The sequence below is a fragment of the Neophocaena asiaeorientalis genome, unplaced genomic scaffold (assembly GCF_003031525.2).
Source record: "Neophocaena asiaeorientalis asiaeorientalis breed wild unplaced genomic scaffold, Neophocaena_asiaeorientalis_V1.1 scaffold493, whole genome shotgun sequence".
In the NCBI taxonomy this organism is placed as follows: Eukaryota; Metazoa; Chordata; class Mammalia; order Artiodactyla; family Phocoenidae; genus Neophocaena; species Neophocaena asiaeorientalis.
The window spans coordinates 285,353-309,044 of NW_020172669.1; the positions used below are offsets into that span (position 1 = coordinate 285,353).

General features: G+C 40.0%; 1 protein-coding gene across 6 annotated transcripts in view; it reads right to left on the bottom strand.

Annotated features, from left to right (window-relative positions):
* The window catches only part of ENOX2 (ecto-NOX disulfide-thiol exchanger 2), a 278,795-nt gene that overhangs the window by 39,891 nt on the left and 215,212 nt on the right, over window positions 1-23,692 (bottom strand). For 5 of the 6 annotated variants that reach the window (XM_024739585.1, XM_024739583.1, XM_024739582.1 and 2 more), the window contains 4 exons: window positions 19,916-20,071; window positions 11,772-11,978; window positions 2,927-3,160; window positions 505-717 (listed from right to left, as the gene is read on the bottom strand). In XM_024739585.1, the coding sequence (XP_024595353.1) occupies window positions 505-717; window positions 2,927-3,160; window positions 11,772-11,978; window positions 19,916-20,071 (810 nt within the window). The remainder of the gene's footprint in view (window positions 1-504; window positions 718-2,926; window positions 3,161-11,771; window positions 11,979-19,915; window positions 20,072-23,692) is intronic. The other variant, XM_024739584.1, reaches the window with a different exon arrangement.

The following is a 23,692-nucleotide window of genomic DNA, read 5'->3' on the forward strand; positions in this document are numbered from 1 at the left end:
AAAAAAAAAAAAAAAAAAAAAAAAAAAGGTAGAAGTAGCAAATTTGGCTTTTATTCAATTACCTTGGGAAATATAATTACATTTATCCCTGAAATGGAATACCTGAAAAGCATAATGATGCAAATCTGAAGCAAAGATGCTTACAAATCCTGATGCTACATTCTAACTTCAGCAGTGAAATACCGAATTTTCCACTGGAGCCTGAGGCTGCTTGTAACTTACTTTGAGAACAAGCGAAAGTAAAATCACAGGATTGTGGTCTAAGCGTCAGTGTTTCTAAGGAGCTGAAGTAGATATACCACAGAAAATGAACATAGGAGGTGCGCACGTGATTCCCATGAAACCAGAGCTCAGGCATTTGGCAATATAAGGAGAGCACAAGGCAGAAGAGGGCATTCCTTCTTGACACAGGATGGCTCTGGAGCCCTGGCTCCTGTGTAGAGAGAGTGATGACTAAGTGAAGTGCCCTCTCACCCTTCTGGCAGAACTATGACTTCCACTCACATTGAATGAGAATTCCAGAAAGGGCCTGCTTAAACTTCTCCTTTGCTTCTTCCATGTCTTTCTCATGGGCAGCTTTCTCATTCACTAGGCGGCGGACGTGGCTGTTGGCCGACTGGATCATGGAATAGAAGTTGTTGGCGCTGCGACGGTTCACCTCTCCTCGCTCAATCCAGGTAAGCAAGGTCTGCACGGCTTCTGAGAATTTGGAATCATCTGAAAAAAGAGAATTTATTTTTAGAGTCATCGAAAGTAACCAAATCTCCATCTATTTTCCAAACATGCTGGCAAGGAGGCCACCATGGCTTTTTGGCAAAGGTTGTGAAATGAATTAATTGCAGAGGGCGAGGAACCATGCATGCACACGTGTGCACACACAGGCAGCAGGTGAGCAGAGAGACTGAAAGAATGAAAGATTCCAAAAGTAGGCAGATTGGTTGTAGTCTACGAAGAATTTTCAGAACAAGAGTATTTCTTCTTTTCTTAAAGTTTTCTTTACTGACATAGTTTTCACATATTGCAAATTTCTTAACCTCTGTGTGTGTGTGTGTGTGCATGTGTGTAATATATAAATTAGCGGTGAGAGAACTTCAGAATTCTACAATCTTATTTTTTAATAAGCACAAGTAAACTTGAGCCTTGAGCTTAACTTGCATTTGACTTTATCCTGGATCCATGGAATTAAACCTTTGGAAGGAGACTTAAGAAAGAGTTAAATGGCAATTCTTTAGGTATAAACACTTACATCTTTGACTTTTTGTAACATCACTCCTGCATCCAATCCAGCCCCAGGCCTTCCATTCAGTCCCAGTCACAATCTATTTTGATGTAATTCATTCTATTTCTACATTTTGCCACATCCTGTTTCTCTTGCCTGAGGAACCATCCATGTAGATTTCTACAGCTAGTTAGGAGTTACTCTCTGATGTTAAAATAGTAGTCTCTGGTTCAGCTTCCAAAGCCTCTGGTTCAGCTTTCTGAGATAGCCACTTACATATTCTGCTGTTAAAGACTCCTGAGAGGGAGAGTCCATTAGCATCCCATTGAAGGCCCACTGTAGGACTCCACATCCCTCTCTAGCCAGGAACCCTTATGTCCAGTGGAACCATCTCTCACTGTAATGTGAACTTCTTACCACTTGCCTTTGTAAGTGCAGATGTGTAATGAGAGGTCAGCCTCACCGTTATAGCAGTTTTCATTTCATTACTTACATACAGTCTTTATGTTGATGCTCAGTTTTTAAAAAATTATTGATGTATAGTTGATTCATTGATGCTTACTTTTTGCTTGAGTTCCACAAAACCAGCAAATTCATTTTTTTATAAAAATTCAAACTGAGCTGTTTGGTCTTATATGAACAGTTAAGTCTTGGACCTGGCATCTTACCAATGCTTTCAGCCTTTCCAGCTTTTCAAAGTGTACCATTATTTCTGTGTCTCTACTCTGGACTCTATGTTTCCTGCTTTTCTCTTACAGGAAGACAAATCAATCCAAACAAAGGATTTCTTTAACGTGTGAAACCCTTAGGCTATAAGGTGCAAACAAGTTTGGTGAATGAGACCTATTTGCAAAGGGGGAATTAGCAGCATCTTGCTGAGCCTAGAGCACAAGAAGCAAGAAAAATTCATACTGTTAGAGCTGGGTTGGTGTCACCAATAAGATCAATGGGACACCAGCACTCATCCAGTAAAATCAACCATACTCATAGAATGAAAAAACTGGATTTGAGCTACTAACACAGGAGACCAGGCAAGGCAATTAAGGTTAAATTAGCAAAATGGCTCTGAGAGTTAAGCAAGGGGAACAGGAATCAAAACTAAAGGGAAAGCAGTCTGATTTAGCAATGTCTGGAAGTCTCTGTAGTTACTGTGTGAAATAAATGTGTGATTAAAGGAGTCCTCTTTTAGTTGGTAGTAGCTACGTCTTTGAGTAATCTAAGAAGAATGTATACTGTAACTACTCTGGCCCTCCATTTTCTCATCTATAAAATGGAATTTTATCAGAGTTTTCTGAGGTCACATCAAGTTCTATTGTTCTGATTTATTCTGACTTAGAATTCAAAACTAACTTGCTATCCACAATGAAACGGGGTGGAGGTGCTTACAGGTCCCAAGTCATGCATGGATCACAGCTAAAATTCTCTGATGTGGAAAAGTGGGAAAAAAATGTTTCTTTCTAGTCACCTGATGTATGGAGAGAAAAAGTAACTTGAGACAGTGAAGGATCACAGACACAGGTGGGAGGGACAAATTTTTGGCTCTTGAATACTAGGTACACCTTTCTAACTGCAAGGCTTCAACGCAAGAAATGCTTAGAATCCCTCAGTGGGAAATTCAAGGATAACTGTCAACAATACAAATATATTTATTACATTTCTCCAAAGAAAAGAGTTATTTTAATCACAAAGCTCGAGTGTTTTGTATACCTTTTAGTTTTTCAGCAACAATGCTGCATTCATGATCTGAATAGTGGACCACTGGAGGTGGGGATGGTGGGCGCAACCTTTCTTCTTCCATCCTTCTACGGTGGCGTTCCTCTCTTGCAAGCATACGCTGTTTGCATTCCCACTCATACAGGTCATCTCGAGCCTGTGCAAAATCAACATGAAGCCTACCTGTGTCCTTTTTGTCAGTGCTAGAGCCCAGGCGAATGCGGTAACCTAAGTGCACAAGAGGGAGAGAGAGGAGAGAACAAGAACAGCCCAGTGAGTGAGCCACTGTAAGTAGCTTTTCAAGTTCGGTACTTCAGATGCAGTCACAGCAGTTTCCAGGGACCACATAACCCCAAATTCTCTCCCCACTACTAGCAAGGAGAACATTAAAGACTTGGATTATAGTCTCTATCTCTGATAATAGTTTATTATTCCATGGTTGGGTCAGTCTTATTCATAGGACTTTCATTTCTCCATCTGCCACCTTACCTGTGACAGAGGGAAGCTCTGTGGGTAACTGTATCAAGAATAAGCTTTATGTGGCACCATGGGCTGGGAAGAATGCAAAAGGTGGCCTCAAATTGTGGTGTCTTTGGATAACTTCAAGAGTGTCAGTCATTCCGCCACTCAGAATTTTGATAAAATTTAGATAAAATTTAAATAAAATCAATAAAATTTTGATAAATTTAAATCAGCTCGACATTTCAATCCCCCAAATTGCTTCCTAGATGTATCTGGTGACTTGGAACCATTTTGGAGGGGGTGGTGGAATAGATATAACGGGGAGTGGTATGTGATCCAGGTGACATATAATTTTGGATCCTTAAAAAAAGAGGTAGTATGCTTATAGTATACTGGTATAGGACTAGGATTCAGATAACCAGGATTCAAGTCCACACCTCCACTTTTGGTGTCAGTTATAGCACCAAAGTTAAATCTCTCAACAAAAAAATCAAAAAAAATTAAGTTTTTATTAATCTTTTAAGTTTCAGAAGCTGAGCTAGCTGCTTCCACACACATTTATCTCATTTCATTCTAAGCACAAGTTTGCAGGGTAACTCCTGCCTTAAACAAGTAAAAATATGGACAAAATGTATGAAACAATAGTTTTTAAGACATTGGACATTAGGCAATGAAGACAGAGATCACTAAGAGACAAGAACCAAATGAAGTGATCCCTAAGATTTCCCCAGCTTATTGCCTGGAGAGAGTTTCCAGGCCTCAGCACAGGGAGGGGAACTCAGGCAAAGCATGGTGATCTCCCTGAGTTGAGGAGATTGAACTGGGAATCCAGGGAGACTATGGCAGACAGTTTGCATGGCAGGGTACTGGAAAGAAGAAAGCTACACAGAGAAAGAACTTCAGAGATCTGAAGAGGGTCCTCCCCTATTATGTAGCTCAGTATTGATGTCTATCTATGTGTGAATTACCTGAGCATTAGAGGTAATAATCCCTGGAGCTCATACAGGGCTAGGACTATTTCCTTTTCACACCAGCCGGAGGAGAAAATCTAATAATTCAGAGAGCATTGGATAGAGTAATCAAAAGAGTTTTGCCTTAGTGAGGAAAAATTAGCCCTAGACTAAACCCTGCTCTGGTTCTGCTGAATAAAACTTAAAAACAAGACCTAAAAAGATAAAAAAAATTTCAAGTTACTTAAGTGCATCCCAGAACAAAGGTCAAGAATACTTACAGGAATGAAAAATATTTGTCACCTGGTAAAATTCACAATGTCTGATGTTCAATAAAAATTTACCCAATATGCAAAGAAGCAGGAAAATCATAATAAAGATAAAAATCAGTCAACGAAGCAGGCCCAGAAGTGATGCAGATAATATAATTAATAGATAAGGACATAAAAACTATTATAGTTGGATTTCATATGCTTAAGAAGCTAGAGAAAAGATAGAACATATTAAGTAGAAACACAAAAGACATAAAAAAGAACCAAAATCAAACTTTTATAGATTTAAACTACAATGTCTGAGTTGAAAAGAAATCACTGGACAGGACCAATGACAAATTAGACATTGCAGAAGAAAAGATTAATGAACTTGAAGACATAGCAATAGAAACTATTCAAAATGAAATACAGAGAGAAAAAAGACTTAAAAAAATGAACAGAGTACTGGTGAGCTGTTGACAACTTCAAGGGGTCCAATATATGCCTAATTGGAGCCATGACTGGAGACAGGGGAGGGAATAGAAAAAAATATTTGAAGAAATAAGGAAGGAAATGTCCAAATTTGATGAAAACTCAGATCTAAGAATTTCAATGAACCCCAAGTGGAAAACCATGAAGAAAATTATACCAAGACACATCATAATCAAATTTCTAAACACCAGCAATAAAGAGAATATCTTAAAAGCTGCCATAGACAAAAGACACATTTTATGTACAGAGAAACAAAAAGATAAGGATAACATCATATTTCTTGTTGAAAACAATGCAAGTAAGAAGATAGTGGAGCAACATCTGAGAGAGAGAGAAAAAAACTGTCAACCTAGAATCCTACACCCAGAGAACATATCTTTTAAAAAAAGTGGAATAAATTTTTGATACGTACAAACGCTAAAAGAATTTATCAGGAGCAGACTTGCACTACCAAAAATGTTAAAGGAAATTCAATTACAGGGAAAATGATACCAAATGGAAATCTGGATCTATACAAAGGAAGGAAGAGCATACAAAACATATGATTTCATTTATATGAAAATCTGGAAAATGCACACTAATCAGACAGAAAATAGATCAGTGTTTGCCAGGGGAGAGAACTGGGGAGGGTTAGGAAGAAGGGATTACAAAAGAGGCATGAAGGAAGCTTTTGGGAGAGGTGTACATACTCATTATTTTGACTATGATGATGGTTTCACAGCTGTATGTATGTGTCAATAGTATCAAATTGTATTTTTGAAATATGTGAAGTTCATTGTATGTCAATTATACCTAAATAAAGCTGTTATAAAGAATAATTCCCAGTCACACTAAAATATTCTTTTTAGAAAGAGGAAGAATAAATACATTTCATAAGTAAACTTTGCTAGGGCTCTTTAAAGTTTACAATGTACTTTCACACCCCCATTCATCTTATTTAATTATCTGAGCCATCGGAAAAATGGGGCTATTAATGATTACCTTGACTATTCTCCCAGGATTGTGGAGAAGATCAAATGAGAGGAGGAAATGAAACTTTTGCATAAATATACACAAGATACTGTGATGCTTTGAGGTGGTGCACTTTGTACAATGCCGGCTCCCAAAGGTGCTCAAACTCCAACAGAAAAAACAATTATGTCTACATTTCTAGCCCCTTTCTAAGGGATTTTTGTTTGTTTTAACCTCTTTCTTTTACAAAGTGGGAGAACAGCCATCCAATTCAGGAGTTTTCTAGCACGTGTAAACTTTCAGGGAGCAGGTTCAAATTTAAAGGGAAAAATTAGTTGTTTTCACATCACTGATTGCAATCTCCTTTCCTTTGGCAGCCGTGAGAATGTTTCCAGGTGGCTGTTACCAGAGAGCTGATTTCAATGACATTTAGATGGATACCTCCTGAGCAGCATGTCGTCTTTTATGTACAACTGTTCAGGGCTTTTCAAGACCTTTAAGTTTTTATTAAAATAGTCTATTGTGGAATGCTCTGTTATCATTGCTAAGGGCTATTAAATCTTCAGTAGTTGGATTTTACAGCACTTGGCAAATGTAAAAAGAGCATTCTACATCTGCCTCCCCTTCTCCTCTCCCATGTTACCAGCCTAATTTTTCCAATGCTCATTACCTTTTCTTTGGTCTATTGCAACAGGTATCTAACTGACCTCCTCTCCTCTTACCCATTTTTATACAGAGCGGTCACATTAATTTTTCAGAAACAATCTTCCTTGTTCAAGAATTTCTTCAACAATTCCCTATTATCTGAGAAGTAAAGACCCAACTGTTAAGCCTTTCAAAGTGTGCTGACGATGGATGTTTTCCCTCCTCCTTTCATGTCTACTCAGTACACAAACCACTACTTATTGTTTCCTTGAATGTTCATCAAAACCTACCACCTCTGTACCTTTGCTCATGCTGTATCTATGCCCCATTGTCCACATTCAAATGCTTTCTCTTTGTCAAAGACTTGGTCTAAATGCTACCTTTTACCTTGATAACCCCAGTCAGGAACCAGACAATTTCAAATTCTCTCTCTCTCTCTCTTTCCCCCTCCCTCTCTCCCATCCTCCCTTCCTTCCTCCCTTCCTCCCTCTCTCTCCTCTAAACTTCCATAACACTTTACCATACTTCTCGTACAGCACACATAACTTTCAAATGTCATTATTATTAGCAATGAGTGTGTCTTATCAGTGTCTTGAGCAATGCCAGGTGCTCAAAGTTTCTTTAATGAATGTATGACTGCATACTAACCCTGGGTTCATTAAAGGGAAGAACTAGGTTTAACTCATTTTCTACTCTGTACAACATTTAGCACAATAGCTTACACAAAGGAGATGTCCAACAAGCGCCTGTTACGTGAATGAAGATTCTGTAAAATGTCTAGCACTTGGACCCAATTCTCCAAATTGTTAACCCTTAGGGAAGGGTTAGTAGTTAGGGAAGGAAGTAGTTAATTGTTCTATGCCCTTTCCAATTACTCTGTCTTCTGCCTTCATCTTATTTGTCCACTGCCCCATAAAGAAAAATAACAATTCAAATAAGCAAAGGATCAGCCATGAAACTTTATAATATTTACAAAGAAAATCATTCCAATTCCAATTGCCTCAGTCTCCCCAAATCTGAACTTTTACCAGGAACAAGTGACTTTATGCAGAGTAGTTCTTGCTATCTCCACTCCAACTACCATAGTATATAAGCCGCTATCACTTCTGGATTGGACTAATGCTATGGTTAGCTAACTAACCACTAGTCACCACACTTGCCCATACCCTTCAGTCCATTCTTTACCCAGAAGTGATATTTCTAAAATGTATATCAGATCACATCACCCTACTCCTTAAAATCCTTCAATGGCTTCCCATTGTATCCAGAATAATAAACTCGTTACTACAGGCATAACTTGGAGATATTGTGGGTTCAGTTCCAGGCCACCATAATAAAGTGAATATCGCAATAAAGTGAGTCACACATAGTTTTTGATTTCCCAGTGCCTATTGAAGTTATGTTTACACTGTACTGTAGTCTATGAAGTGTACAATAACATGACATCTAAAAAATGTAAATACCTTAATTAAAAATACTTTATTGCTAAAAATGCTAACCTTCATTTGAGCCTTCAGTGAGTTGTAATCTTTTTTTTTAATTTTTATTTTATATTGGAGTATAGCCGATTAACAATGCTGTGATAATTTCAGGTGCACAGCAAAGTGACTCAGCCATACTTATACATGTATCCATTCTCTGCATGGGGGAATTTGGGGGAGAGTTGTAATCGTTTTGCTGGTGGAGGGTGTCACTTTGATGTTGATGGCTGCTGACTGACCAGGGTGGTGGTTGCTGAAGGTTGGGGTGGCTGTGGCAACTTCTTAAAATTTAAGACAACGATGAAGTTTACTGCATCAATTGATTCTTCCTTTCCTGAACAATTCTCAGTAGCATGCATGGCAGTTTGATAGCATTTTACCCACAGTAGAACTTCTTTCAAAATTGGAGTCAGCTAAGTTTAACAGCTAAGTTTGGGTAATATTCTAAATCTTCTGTTGTCATTTCAACAATCTTCATAGCATCTTTACCAGGGAGTAGATTCCATCTCAGGAAACCACTTTCTTTGCACAGCTTTAAGAAGCAACTCCTCACCTGTTAAAGTTTTATCATGAGATTGCAGCAATTCAGTCACATCTTCAGGCTCCACTTCTAATTCTAGTTCTCTTGCTATTTCCACTACATCTGCAATTACTTCCTCCACTGAAGTCTTGAGTCCCTCAAAGTCATCCATGAGGGTTAGAATCATGTTCTTCCAAACTCCTGTTAATGTTGATATTTTGACCTCTTCCCATGAATCACGAATGTTCTCAATGGCATCTAGAATGGTGAATCATTTTCAGAAGGTTTTCAATTGACTTTTCCAGATCCATCAGAGTAATCCCTATCTATGGTAGCTATAACCTTACGAAATGTATTTCTTTTTTTTTTTTTTTTTTTTTTTCGGGTGCCGACCAGCCGCTCCACGGCATGTGGGATCCTCCGGGACCAGGGCACGAACCCGAGTCCCCTGCATCGGCAGGCAGACTCCCAACCACTGCGCCACCAGGGAAGCCCCCAAAATGTATTTCTTAAATAATAAGACTTGAAAGTTGAAATGACTCCTTGATCCATGGGCTACAGAATGGATGCTGTGTTAGCGGGCATGAAAACATTAACCTCCAGCAGAGCTCTTGGGTGACCAGGTGCATTGTCAATGAGCATTAATATTTTGAAAGGAATCTTTTTTTCCTGACCAGTCAGTCTCGGTAGTGGGCTTAAAATGTTCAGTGAACCATGTTGTTAAACAGATGTGCTGTCATCTAGGCTTTGTTGTTCTATTTATAGAGCATAAGAAGAGCAGAATTAGCATAATTCTTAAGGGCCCTAGGATTTTTAGAATGATAAATGAGCACTGGCTTCAACAGAAAGTCACCAGCTGTATTAGCTCCTAAAAAGAGTGTGCCTGTCCATTGAAGCTTTGAATCCAGGCATTGACTTCTCCTCTCTAGCTATGAAAGTCCCAGATGATATCTTCTTCCAATAGAAGGCTGTTTTATCTACAATGAAAATCTGTTGTGTAGTGTATCACCTTCATTAATGATCTTAACTAGACCTTCTGGATAACTTGCTGTAGCTTCTACATCAGCACTTGCTGCTTCACCTTGCACTTTTATGTTATGGAGATGGCTTCTTTCCTTAAGCCACATGAACTAACATCTACTGGTTTCAAACTTTTCTTCTGCAGCTTCCTCACCTCTCTCAGCCTTCACAGAACTGAAGAGAGTTAGGACCTTGCTCTTGATTAGGCATTGGCTTAAGGGAATGTTGTGGCTGGTTTGATCTCCTATCCAGACAACTAAAACTTTCTCCATATGAGCAATAAGGCTGTTTCAGTTTTTTATCATTTGTGTGTTCACTGAACTAGCACTTTCAATTTCCTTCAAGAACTTTACATTTGCATTCACAAGTTGGCTAACTGTTTGGCATGAGAAGCCTAGCTTTTGGCCTATCTCAGCTTTAGACATGCCTTCCTCACTAAGCTTAATCATTTCTACCTTTTGATTTAAAGTGAGAGACTCTTCCTTTCACTTGAACACTTAGAGGCCATTGTAGGGTTATTAATTGGCTTAATTTCAATATTGTTGTATTTCAGGGAATAGGGAGGCCCAAGGAGAGGGAGAGAGATGGAGGAGCGACCAGTCGGTGGAACAGTCAGAACACACACATTTATCAGTTAAGTTCACCATCTTAGATGGGTGCAATTTGTGGCACCCCAAAACAATGACAATAGTAATATCAAAGATTACAGATCACCATAATAAATATAATAATAATGAAAAAGTTAAATTTTCCCAGAATTACCAAAATGTGACACAGAGCCACGAAGTGACGAAATGCTGTTGGGAAAATGGCTTTGATAGACTTGCTCAATGCAGGGTTGCCACAAATCTTCAATTTGTAAAAAACACAATATCTGCAAAGCATAATAAGGCAAAGTGCAATAAAAAAGGTATGTCTGTATAGATTAAGGGACCAACATAATTTGGTACTGTTTACCTCTGACTTCATTTCCCTTCAGTGCCTCTCTCTCATTTACTGTGCTCTAGTCATGCTTACCTTCCCTCCTCTGCTTGAACATGACAAGTCCATTTTCATCTTAGGGTCTCTGACTTGTTCTTCCTTATTTTGGAATGCTTCTCCTACAGATGTTTGCATGGCAATCCCCTTCATATTGTTCAAATCTCAATTCAAATGTTAGAGAATACTTGCTTTCCTAGCAACCCCAGGTATGTTAGCTGTTTTTGTCTTCTTCATAGCATTTATTGGTACCTGATATTGTTTACATATATATCATATTTTGCCATCTTCAGAATGTAATATCCCTGATGGCAAGAATTTTGTATGCCTCAGTCTTTGCCATATCCTCAGCAACCTAGCATTCTGATTATCAGTCAATAAATATTTGATAACTAACTGACTTCCATAATTATTTTTGAGCATCTACTTTTGTACCAGGTTATGTGCTAGATGCTGGGGATTCAAAGTTAAATAAGACACAGTCTTTCCCCTAAGGAGTTCATTCTCTGTTGCAGCAGACAGAGGTAGAAAGAGACAGTTCTCATATGGTGTTACAGGTGTCATGCTAGGAGGAAGCACCAGGCATGGCAGAATCACTGAGGAAGGGGTGCCCAAACCAGCCTGGGGCAGAGTGGGGAGAGAAGTCAGGGAAAGATTTCTAGAACAGGTTATGATTGAGCTGGAGCTTTAGGGTATGAAGATGTGTGTATGGTGGGTGGGGGTGGAAAAGGTAATTCTAGTCAGAGGAAAGGGCATAAAACACCATGGGCACATTCTGGGAACTAGAATTAGTTTAGTGTTAGGACATGGTATGTGAAGGAAGGATTGGGAGATAATGTTGAGAGGTAAAACAGATAATCAAGGCCTTTAACACTACAAGTAAGGAGTTTTGGAGTTATCCCATAGGCAATTGGGAACTACTTAAGAACTTTTAAAGGAATACATCAGGTAGTAACATGCATTTTCCATCTATGAAGGCAAGAGAGGTTGCCATTAAGCCCAAACTTTAACTGCCAAAGGTGCAAATACACTGATCCCCAATCTCTGTGCTGTGCCTGGTGGGCACAATCCTCATGACTAAACACCTACCAGAAAGATAAAGGGCTTTGTCCACCATGTACTCCTCAGCAAAGCGAATGTGACAAAAGTTTTTTTTGCTCTTCCGAATAGCAATGATCTCTCCACACTGCTCAAACACTTCCACGATGATCTGCTCTGTACCGTTTTCAGGCAGGCCGCCCACAAATACTGTTTTGCATCCTGGTGGTCGTTCTCGGGTTGCAGGAGGTGGAAGATCTAAGTGTAAGTGCAAAAGCATTTGAAATTAAAATGTTTGCTTAGGACAGACCTCTAAGAAACTTAACATGTCCCAGAGACAGCCCTACTGTCCCCATCAGACTTCTGCCTAAGAGTCCCAGAAGCATGTGGCCTCCAAGATGCTCATCTCTGCTCCATAGCAAATTGGTTGCCTGACCCTGAGAATTATTTTATTCAGTGATTTGGTGATCGTGATGTATGTATACAGGATAAAGACTTAGACCCATCTGTCTCATCAAAAGTTCTTTAATTTTGTTCTTTACTTTTGTTGTGACAACCCAGCTATGCCCAATTTTCAGTCATTTTTATTAAGAAGACAATTAGTGGAAAGAAATCCCACTTGGTTTAAACTTACTTTTGAGAATTCTTAGAACCAACGTCCTTGAGAGAAGGGTTTGTTTAATTCAGTTTGTAGTTATTGTATTCTCCCTGTTCATGCTTACAGAAAGAACTGTTTCAGGATTAATTTGACAGTGAAGGGGTGAACATTTACAAAAATATTTACAGCTATCAGAATAATTTGGTTGACAAAGTCAGCCAGAGTACAGATCATCCCTTTTAGGTTTTTTGTTTTTTGATACCAGTGAGCTCTTCCTCAGATTCTTTGCTGGAGAAGTGAGGTCCAGAGCCAATCATGCAGCATTTAGAGGAAAGTAAGCTCATCTGGGAAATCATTAAATAAAGTGAGATAAATTTGGCTGTAGAGTTATTAAAAACCTACTTAATGGGCTTCCCTGGTGGCACAGTGGTTGAGAGTCCGCCTGCCAATGCAGGGGACATGGGTTCGTGCCCCAGTCCGGGAAGATCCCACATGCCATGGAGTGGCTGGGCCCGTGAGCCATGGCCGCCTAGCCTGCGCGTCCCGTTGCGGAGGCCATGGCAGTGAGAGGCCCGCGTACCGCAAAAATAAAACCCCCCAAAAACCTACTTAATGAGATGATTCTCCTTCTGCTTAAAAAATGTGCTTTCTACTCACTTATACATAAAGCCGGTTGTATCTGCCAGCTCCTTGTTGCTGTTTATATGTAGCAAAGCATTTCCCAAGCAAAATCCTACAGTTCATAGCCCAACAAAACAAAGCATGATGGTCAAGGGTTTTCTAGTGTTGGTTTTGTATCTGCAAGGATTTATTTTGTGTAATCTGTTCTTCCCATTCAGCTCTTAACAATAATTCTCCCAGCTCAAGATTTGGAGAGCTTGACAACCAGTGATTACAGCTCACATGCAAAACTAAATGAGTTTCACTTGTAGATTAGGCCAAGGCCCCCACCTGATTCTTATCCAAGTTGGCAAGCAGATGATTTGAGAGCTGCCTCAGCTATTAGCATCTTAAGCTTCCTCACTTTGCTTATTAGTGTGGGTCAGAATAATCAAGTTCTCATGATGCTCTCTTTCCCTCTATTTAGTCAGTAAAAGGGGTAGAGGGATTCAGGGAACCTACAAAATTTCTGTTAAAATTTTAAATGTCTGCAATTTCAAGAACTCACTGTATTGGTTTTTTATTCCATAGGAGAAGCTTAAAGGGAAAAGAAGATAACCTAGTGAGCAGGAATCTGAAATGTCTAACATTAGAGAGGTTATAACTTTAGCCAAAAAGGGAAAAATGAGATCCAGAATCTCTTGAGACTTATACTTCTGAGTTTTTTAAGAACTGTAAAGGATTCTAGATATCACACTTCCAGTGATTCTCAACTCTGGTAGCACATTAGAATCAACTTGGGAGTTAAACAAACAAACAATGCCTGGGTCTCACTCCAATGAGTCTGATTTTATTAGTCTGGGGTGCAGCATGTGCATCATTTTCTTAAAGTTCCTCAGGCAACTCTAATGTGTAGCTATAGTTGAAAACCACTGACTTGGCCTAAACTTATAATATTCTGAGGAAAAACCTTAGCTGAGTGAGGTTAGGTAACTCATTCAAGGTCAACAAATCAGATAGAAAGAGAAGGAAAATGAACCTGGAGCAGTTAAACCTGGACTTAAACCTTAATTACTCACTGTCTGTATGACCTTGGGAAAATTATATAACCTCTGAGAACTTTGTTTTTTCATCTTAAAATAGGGATACCATCCTCTACCTTACAAGGGTTATTGTAGGATAATTCCTACTGCCTATATTGCATGTGGCATAATGCCTAGCACTTGATAGGTTCTCAATAAATTGTAGTTATTATAGTGTTATTATTATTTACTATTATAGAACTCAGGTTTCCTAATTACCACTCTGAGGCTTTCTAAAATCCTACTACAAGTCCGGAGTGGAGTGATAGCTAAGACCTGGATTTCTAAACCCTCAGCTCCTTGCTTTATCCAGATCTTTAGATAAGGCTGGGTTTGGGAAGGAATCACTCTTATTGGTAGAGAAACTGTTACAGAACTGAACTTGGGTCTGCTTCACACCCCACCCTCCCAGCAGTAAAACCAATCTACCAAAATCAGGTTGTGCTGAAGGAAAGTACAGCATTTATTGCAGGCACCAAGCAAGGAGAATGGGCAGTTCATGCTCAAAAGACCTAAACTCCCTGATGGCTTTCATGGAAGGGTTTTTAAAGGCAACATTTGGGGTGAGGGTTGCAGGGTGTATGACTTTCTTCTGACTGGTTGGTAGTGAGGTAACAGGGTGGTGTTTCAGGAATCTTAATCATAAACCTTCTGGTTCCAACCAGTCTGGGGCATATTCCTTGCAGAGTAACTAGGACTCTGTTTTATTGTTGAATTATTGTTCAAGCTATCTTGCTCAACTGCTTTTCCTTTGTTTCTGTATTCCTTCACTTCTCCAATTAGTAACTGCTTGTGCCTGCTCTTTGGCACTCAGAAAGACCTAGGAGACAAAAATCTTTTCCTACAAACAAGAAACAGGGGACATGGAGGGCCTTTTGTATCCTGTAGGGCCCGTTGTGTCCTGCTCAGTTTCAGAATCTACAGCTGTGAAGACACACATGATTTTCACTATAGAACACAACCCGGCCACTGACTATATTAGGTAAAGAATTTTTAACAACATCTATTTAGTTAGAGCCATGTTTTCAAATCTAAGGCTTCAGAATAAAATCCTGCCTTAGAACCCTTCTGAAGTTTACTATTTAAATGAATTCGATAAAGAATCTTTTTATGAAGCAAATAATCACCTTTTTATATTATTTCAGTTAGCCTAGGTTTACCTTTAGGTCCGTTGAGAGACTCTAAGGAATGTCTGGTGACTGTCTGCTAAGTAAAGGCGCATAAAAGCCACTAAGAGTAGTGTCAAGAATGCTGGGGATTTATTTAGTTTCCTTGGGTAAATGTAGCATTTGTTGAGATTTAGGTGTATGCCACCAGCAAGGCAATGGGCTGTACTGTCTTCCTTAATGGATAGTACTTGTTCTTTAATTAACAGCTCAAAGTACTTTGTTGTCTGGGCCCGATTTTCTAATCCCACCGAAATACAGTGATATGGGCATAGCAATGGTAACTCCATAGGAGTTAACCCTATTAATCAGGTAATGTACTAAGCTCCTGTAACACCCCAATCACCACTCCGGATGGAGAAGAAGAAACTTCCATGTAAAAAGATGCAAGATAACTGGGAGTATAAAGCACTCTAATCTCTGGTAATGGAAAAGGAAGGGCTTCTAGCAATTCTAATTACAGCTAAGCACCCACTCTGGGGAACTGTGTTGGGGCAATCAGCATTAAGATCAAAGTCACTGCTCATCTTTGAGAAGTGAGGCAGGGAGCAGCATAGAGGCCCAATAAACCACTTGCATCTTGCTTTTCAAAGGAGCATCACAGATCACTCAACTGGTTTGCCAGAATTTGCATACTGCAAAATCTTTGAGTTGATTTTATCAGAAAGCCCAAGATTGAAGGTCCCCTAGACAATCAGCAGGGGTCAGATATATCTTAATGTAATCCCAACTGATTGGAAGTAATCAGAAGGCCAGCGAATCTTTATTAATTCTCAATTTATCCATTGTCTCTAAGTTTCTTTATAGAACCCAGCCCTAGGAGCCAAAATGAGTTCAGCCTGTTTTGGGATGGTAAAATGAAATGATTGCTCTTTTTCTGGCTCCTGGGTGCTTTCCCACATGCCTGCACACAGATAGCAGATGATATTCCACCGTTTATTCCATGTTCACTGTTATTTCACAGTAGATGAAAAACGCAACCTCTCCATACAGAAGGTCTGTCAGCTGAAGTGAAAAATCTTGACAGAATTGAGTTCTCTGCAGAGAGGGTGCTGTCCTCTTCTTATACCACCAACTGAGGACTGTTAATTGGGAATGCAGTAAATCTCTGATAGCCACCCTGTGAAAAAAAGTACCTGTGTTCCAGGGAGCTTTCTTTTGCCATATCTCTGACTCCTAGGAATCAGAGGATGTTGCTCCTAGGACAATTCACCATTTATCTTTAGGAGACTGGTGCAGTCAGCTCCAGTCTAGTTTGATCTGTTGAATTTTTAGACCAGAACTGATTTTGCCTAGTCTAGATCAGAGAAGTTAAGTTACTTACCCAGGATTTCATGGCTATTTAGTATGGAGATCTGGGATATGAAAGCAGGCCTATGTCACGTTGGGGCTCTTAATTATTATACCATACTGCCTGTTCCACTGAAGGCACAAAGCTCTACGGGCCACCTGCCAATTTGCCCTTGCTTTTCCTAATACATTTTGAGGGGCTTTTGCCTAGGTGAATAATTATTGTGGTAACTACATTTTTAATATCAAGAATCATATTTTTAGAACTGGATGAAACCTTGGAGGTATCTACGGTAATCTAACCCAATAGCCTCACTTTACAGACAAGGAAACTGAGACCTGGGGAGGTCATGCAACTAACCCAAGATCCCTCAGGTAGTTGGTGACAGAGCTGGGGGTAAAACACAATTCTCTCGACTTTTAATCTAGTAGTTTGTTCACTATACTATAATGCTGTTTTTTACACATTTGATGTAGATACACCTGGAAAAGTCTAGTGGTCAGTTGGCTATATGTGTCTGAAGCTCAGAAGAGAGCCATGGACTGAAAAAATAGATTTAGAAGTTGTCAGCATGTGGTGTAATTACCTCATGCTCTCTTGGTTTGATTTCTAGACCTCTGACTTCTCCTTTTGTATTCATCCATCCATCCCTCCATCACTCAAGAGATATTTATTGAACACGTACTATATATATCAGATACTTTTCTCAGTGCTGGGGATATATCAGTGAACAAAACAGACAAAACTTCCTGCTTTTGTGAAGTTTACATTCTATAAATTGCATAGTTTGTTAAAAGGTAATAAGTATTAAGTGAAAAATAGAGAGGGTAAGTAGGATTGGGAGTGCGGCAGGGAGGGCTGAACTTTTAAATAGGTTGTCAGGGTTACTGAAGAGGAGACATTTGAGCAAAGACTTGAAGGAGGGAGGTGAGTTAGCCATGCAGATATTTAGGAGAAGAGTATTCTAGGCAGAGGAAAGAGCCAATACAAATGCCCTATGATGGAAGAGTACCTGGTGTGTTCACAGAACAGCATGGAGGTCAGTATAACAGGAACAATGTGTGATGGAAAGGAGAGTGGTAAGAGACAAAGTCAAAGAGATAATGTGAGAGAGGGAGGATCTTCTTTGCCATTAAAGGTCTTTCTGTGCCATTCAAGACAGGAATAAAGACGCAGACCTACTAGAGAATGGACTTGTGGATACAAGGAGGGGGAAGGGTAAGCTGGGACAAAGTGATTCTGTGCCATTAAACAGACTTTGGCCTTTATTTTGAGTAAAACAGGGAGCCATTAAAGGGTTTTGAATAGAGGAGGGACATAGTCTGACTTAGGTTTTAAAAAGGATCACTCTGCCTGCTCTCTTGAGAATACATTGTAGGGGGCAAGGGTGAAAGAGGAAGACCAATTAGAAGGCTATTGCAATAGTTCAGAAAATGTATTATGGGGGCATAAACTGGGTCATAGCAGTAATTATCATGAAAATAGTAGAATTCTAGTTATATATTTTAAGGTAGACCCGACAGAGTTTTCTAACAGATTAAATATGGCGTGTGAGGGAAAGAGAGTAGGTAAGGATTACCCTTAAGTTTTGGCTGAGTAATTGAAAGGATGCAGTTGCCATTATCTGAGATGGAGAAGGATACTAGTGGAGAAGGTTTGGGGGTAAATATTAGGGGTTTTGTTCTGAACATATTAAACTTGAGATGTCTCTTTGACAGGTAAGTGGAGATATCAAATAAGCAGTAGGATATGAGTTTGGGGTTCAGAGACAAGCTCTGAGCTAAATATATAATTTAGAGTATCACTGGCATACTTTTTTTCGGCCATGAGATTGGATGAGCATATCAACGGTATGAGTACAGAGAAGAGGTCCAAGGATTGAGTCATGGGGCTCTCCAAAGGTAAGAAGTCAAGCGAGAACAGAAGGTTATCAGCAAAGGAGACTGAGAAGGAATGACCAGTGTGAGAAGGAAAACCAATAGTGTGGTATCCTGGAAGCCAAGTGAAAAAGTATATCAGTGAGTAAGGAGTAATCAACTGTGTCATACATGGCTGTTAGGTCAGTTACGAAGAGAAGTGAGAATTGACCACTGGATTTAGCATTGTGAGGTCATTAGTGTTCTTTTTTTTTTTTTAAAGGTATGAGAAAGTTTATAGCAACTAGTAACATAAAATAAATACATATTATAATGTGGTATCATTATTGTCTATCAATTTATCAAATATTTTAAAAGCATATTATGTAAATATAATTGTCATGGTCCTTATAAAAGACTGGTTTCCAGGTATGAATGAGAATATTTGTCTAACTAACTTTATTAGTGCTATAGACATTAGTGTTCTTAAGCAAGCATTTTGATAGAGGGGCGGGGCAAAAGCCCAAATGAAGAAGATTTAAGAGAGAAGAGGAGAAGAACTGGAAACAGTAAAGATTAAGTGCTTTAAGGACTTTTGCTGCTAAGGGGTGTATAGAAATGCAAATTCCCCTTTCTCTCTTAAATTTTGAAATGTTAGAATTCCTTAGGGTGCCCTGCTTGGTCATCCTCCTTCTTGATCTATATAATCTCTCTGGTGGTCATTCTAACACCTTCAAATGACCTAATGTTTCAAGAAGGACGAAGGGGTCACTAGTTCTAAATATAGTAGAGAAATAAAGTAATTTAAGGACTAAAAAGTATCCATTGGATTTAGCCCCTAATACTTTATTGGAAATGCATTAGAACGATGAAAGATTAACTACTGTTTTAATTTCAGTACCTTCCACATGGAAGTGTTTGGGAGATGGCAAGCTTGGAGTTGGGCTGGAGAGGTGACAAGGACCTGGATGAAATGTTAGGTGGGAGAAAGGGGAAGGAATTGATGGTAAAGATACTTTCTAATGAAGAAACAAGACAGAAGCAGATCAGATGGGTGCATAAAGAGACTGTGAGAGTCCCTAAATCACATGACCTTATTGCTGAGAGGCCACTGAGTGCAAGAGAATATACCAGAGACAGGCAGGAGTAAGTACTGGGGTTTATAATCAAGGCTTCATCAGACACAGTTGGTGGGCTCTGGAGAAGATAAGTCAACATACCAAATTCCTACTCTTCCCATAGCACTTGCTCTTTCCATTCACCTTTACAAAGTCTTGGGGCTGTTAACAAAAATGGCACTTTTGCCACGCTCTCAGCAGAGAACTAAGGGAGGCTTATCCGTTAGTGTTTTCCCCACCCAAATAACCTGAGCCCCCTTTCAACAAAATTCAAGTTCTAAAAAGGAACTAGAACACTAGTTTACTTTAAGCTGTGTCAGGAGTCTTATATTTTGAATTCAATTCCAAAGCCAGGTTCCTTCCCAGAAGCCACCACTTTACAGGCACTAATTGCCCTGACAGCATTCTTAACACAAAAACAAATAACCAAGGGACTGAGACACCAAAACATTGTGACTTGTGTGGAGAGAAAGCAGAATATTACTTGGATTTGGAGGGAAGAGTGTGCAGCTTTTACAGTGTATGATCTCTTTTACTACTGGCATATCTGGTGGAATTGGAGGAGGTACTATTCCCAGGCCAGGCATCATTGGAGTTATTGGTGGAATTCCAGTCATCATTCCAAGAGCAGGATCAAAGTCTTAAAAAGGAGAGGAAAGAGAGAACAATAAATTACACCAGGCAAGATCAAGTAGAGGCAGAATGCTACCTTATAAGCTTCAAACCAAAGGTCTTTCTAAGACAGAGGCAAAATATTTAAGAAAACACGTTATTAGCATTACCAGGTCTTAAATATCGTGCCCTTAATTGTGCATTTTTCTTTTGGGCTAGGCCTGTTTGTTTTTGTTTGCCCAGTGCCTGTTTTGTTTTTGTTTGCCCAGTGCCTGTTTGTCTCTACCTCTCATTTTGACATCCAAGGCCCTTTGTAATATGACCGCGCCTTGTCCATTGATCTTTCCTTACACTACTTTCCAACACACACCCTCTGCTCCATTCAGACAAGGCTTCTTGCTGTCCCTTGTAACACTTCCTGTCTTTTTGCAGTATAGCATGGTGTTAAGAGCATACAGTTTTGGGGTTCAGGAAGACCTGGGTCCTAGTTCTACCATTTGATTAGCAGGATGAATCTTTTGAACCTCCGTTTCGTCATTTGCAAACCGGGGTTAATTCCGCCTACTTTTATAGGGAGCTATGAGGAATAAAGAAAATGATGAATGAAATGTGCCTAGCATAATGCATAGCACAAAAATGCTGAAGAAATAACTATTTTCTGTGCCTTTGTTCCTGTTGTTCTCCCTGCCTGCCTGGAGTCATTCAAGCCTCCCCAAATTCTCCCCATGCTTCAAGGCCTGGCTTAAAGTCCCACCTTTCCAGATAATACTGGTTCATTCTTATCTCTTTATCTAAAAACTGTTCTACACCTGTTGCCACCGAATTTTATTTTGCATCATCTTTTGTTTCATTCAGGGGTGCTTCTAGGATGTGTGGGAGCTCCCCAAACATATTTTGTGGGGCTTGTCTAGATACACAATTGATTCACCACAAATCAGCATCAATACTATTCTGGTAGCCCATTCGATACCATGAAAGACATACCATACCATATAGCTGGAGTGATTTACTTGCCAGGATACTCTCCTGGAACCAAGACTCTGGGAGGACTCCACAGGCACAAGTTCTGAAGCTTCTTGGGGGCATTTACTTGAGTCTACATGTCGGGTAAAGGATTGAAGAGTGCCTCAAAGGGAGAAAATGGGGACTGAGGTCCACATAGGTTCAATTTGAGATTGGGGCTCCTTGCTTAGATGACACTGCAGGCCTTTGTGAATCCCAGGCACTGGAGGGGAACCTAGAAAATGTTGAGAAAGCTGCTTCTTGCCATCAAGACCCACAGAGGAACTGCTCTGGACTTGGGGCACCTACCCCGATGGCACTATCTACCTGGCCAGTCCTCAGCTCTGGAGAGGGACTTAGAAAATATCTGGACAGTCATTCCAAAGCTCGGGGTCCCCTGATGTGAGGGCCCACGGCAGGGGCCCCGCTTACCTGGGTCTAAAGGCGGTACTGATTTCATTGTTTAAATTTTGTCTCTATAACAAAATGCATGTTCTTTGAGAGAACCTCTCACCCCTGCCCTCTGTTATAGAATGCACAGTGTATTGCAAACAAAGAAAATATTGCATAAGGAGTTCTGATAATGTAGGGGTAGTCATGGTAGCAGTAGCAGGTCCTACTCCCCCAGACTTTACCCTGCTCACCACTCAGGCCCAAGGGACAGTGCCTTTAAGTATGTCCTCAAGGTGGCTCTGACCCCCCTGGGTGGTTCTCTAAGATGTTGAAGGAGGTGTATCTAAACAGTGGGAAGAACCTGTGGTTCATACAGAAGCAGGACTTCAAGTATGATAGGCCCAGAAGGAGGGAGTCTTGTGACTGGGCAGATAGGCAGGTGGGTGGCCCATAAGCACCTCCCATTGCAAGCCAGTCCAAGAGAGCTAGGGCATTCCACATCCTCCCACATGCCTGTCATGCTGAGATGCCAAGACCTTGAACATGTTTAGGAAGAACGAATTTTCTTCTAAGAGGAAATTTTATTTTTCTGAAAACAAATTTACTTTTAGCCCTCATATGTTATCTCACCCAACATGTAAGTATTCACACATGCCTGTGCGTGCACACACACACACACACACACACACACACACACTCCTTCCCTTCCTCCCTGTGACTCTCATCTCTCTACTCTCCTCCACATGCTAGTTATATGACCTTGAGGGATGTTTCTTAATATCTGTGTGCCTCCATCTCCTTTTTGGTAAAAGTAGGGACAAATAATGACAGTTAGCTCAAAGGATGAAAGGACAGAACAGATATGAAAACCTTTGGCATGATACATGGTGGTCCTGATAGGTAAGTTTCCTTCCTTCCATTCAAAACATGCGTCCACACACTAATATATTCACTTATTCAGGCATTCACTTCCACATCCCACAAACATTTGTGATAGCTTCCTATATGTCAGGCTCTGTGCGGGGGGACAGGGCGTCCAGGTCTTTTTTTCCATCTTGGAGAACTTAGGAGCCCTGACACTCTGTGTTCCTATGCTGTAGAATGAGAGCACTGTGGTTAAGAATGCCATTTATGTCTTTGGAAAATTTGATTCCTTGTGTATAAGATTTTAGAAAAATTGTTAACATTATCTCCCCCATTTACAAACTGTTAATTTTCAGTAGGAAAAGATCAGATTAGATTGTGTGCCAACTAAACAAGCCCATCTATTTCCCCCCCCACTGAAATGTTTGTCTTCCTTTTATTGTTCTGCCTGCCTCCTCATTGTTATTCATATAGTTCTGTCACTCACAACTCTACCTTACCACAGATTACAGAAACATCAGTTCATTAAACAAGTTCTGCCACTTCGACTGAGAAAGAAATGCCTGCCTCCATGTACTGTCTACTAATAAATGGAGACAAACAAAAAACAAATACACAGGATAAATATAACTCCTGACTGATGTACTCACCACTGTGCTGTTTGGTATGATTACATTAATATTTTATGAAATTCATTTAAAAGCAAGTGTATTCATGACATATGGCTAAAGCCAGAGTAGATAAACTCCCTTTCTTCTTTGCATTCAATATGCCAAGAGTTCCATAGGCTACACTGCCTAGCAGGGCTTGCTAGAGGGCAGGATGTACATTGTACATGACATTTCAAGGGCTCCTATCACATTGATTATTTCTTTTGTTTATCTTCAACCATTAAAACCAAAGTAGACTTGAATTTCCAATACCAACCAAGAAAATAACCATTTGAAATCATGGGCCTTATACAAGTATTGCAGAATCTGAAAAAAATCAAAGAAGTCCAACACTAAAATACACTGGGAATAGAACACCAGAGAAATTCTCTCCCTTTTTCAGGCCCTATTCTGGCTTGAAGAGTACAGCCAACATGTACATAGTATTACCACTTATGTTAGGAATTTAAACTTCTGAAGGAGATTTGAAATCATTTTATAAAAGGGTTGTTGAGGGACTTCACTGGTGGCCCAGTGGGTAAGACTCCATGCTCCCAGTGCAGGGGGCCAGGGTTTGATCCCTGGTTGGGGAACTAGAGCCCACATGCACGCTGCGACTAAGAAGTCCACATGCCGCAACTAAGAGATTGCATGCTGCAACTAAGAAGCCCGCATGCCGCAACTAAAAAAAAAGATCCGGGGCTTCCCTGGTGGCGCAGTGGTTGAGGGTCCGCCTGCCG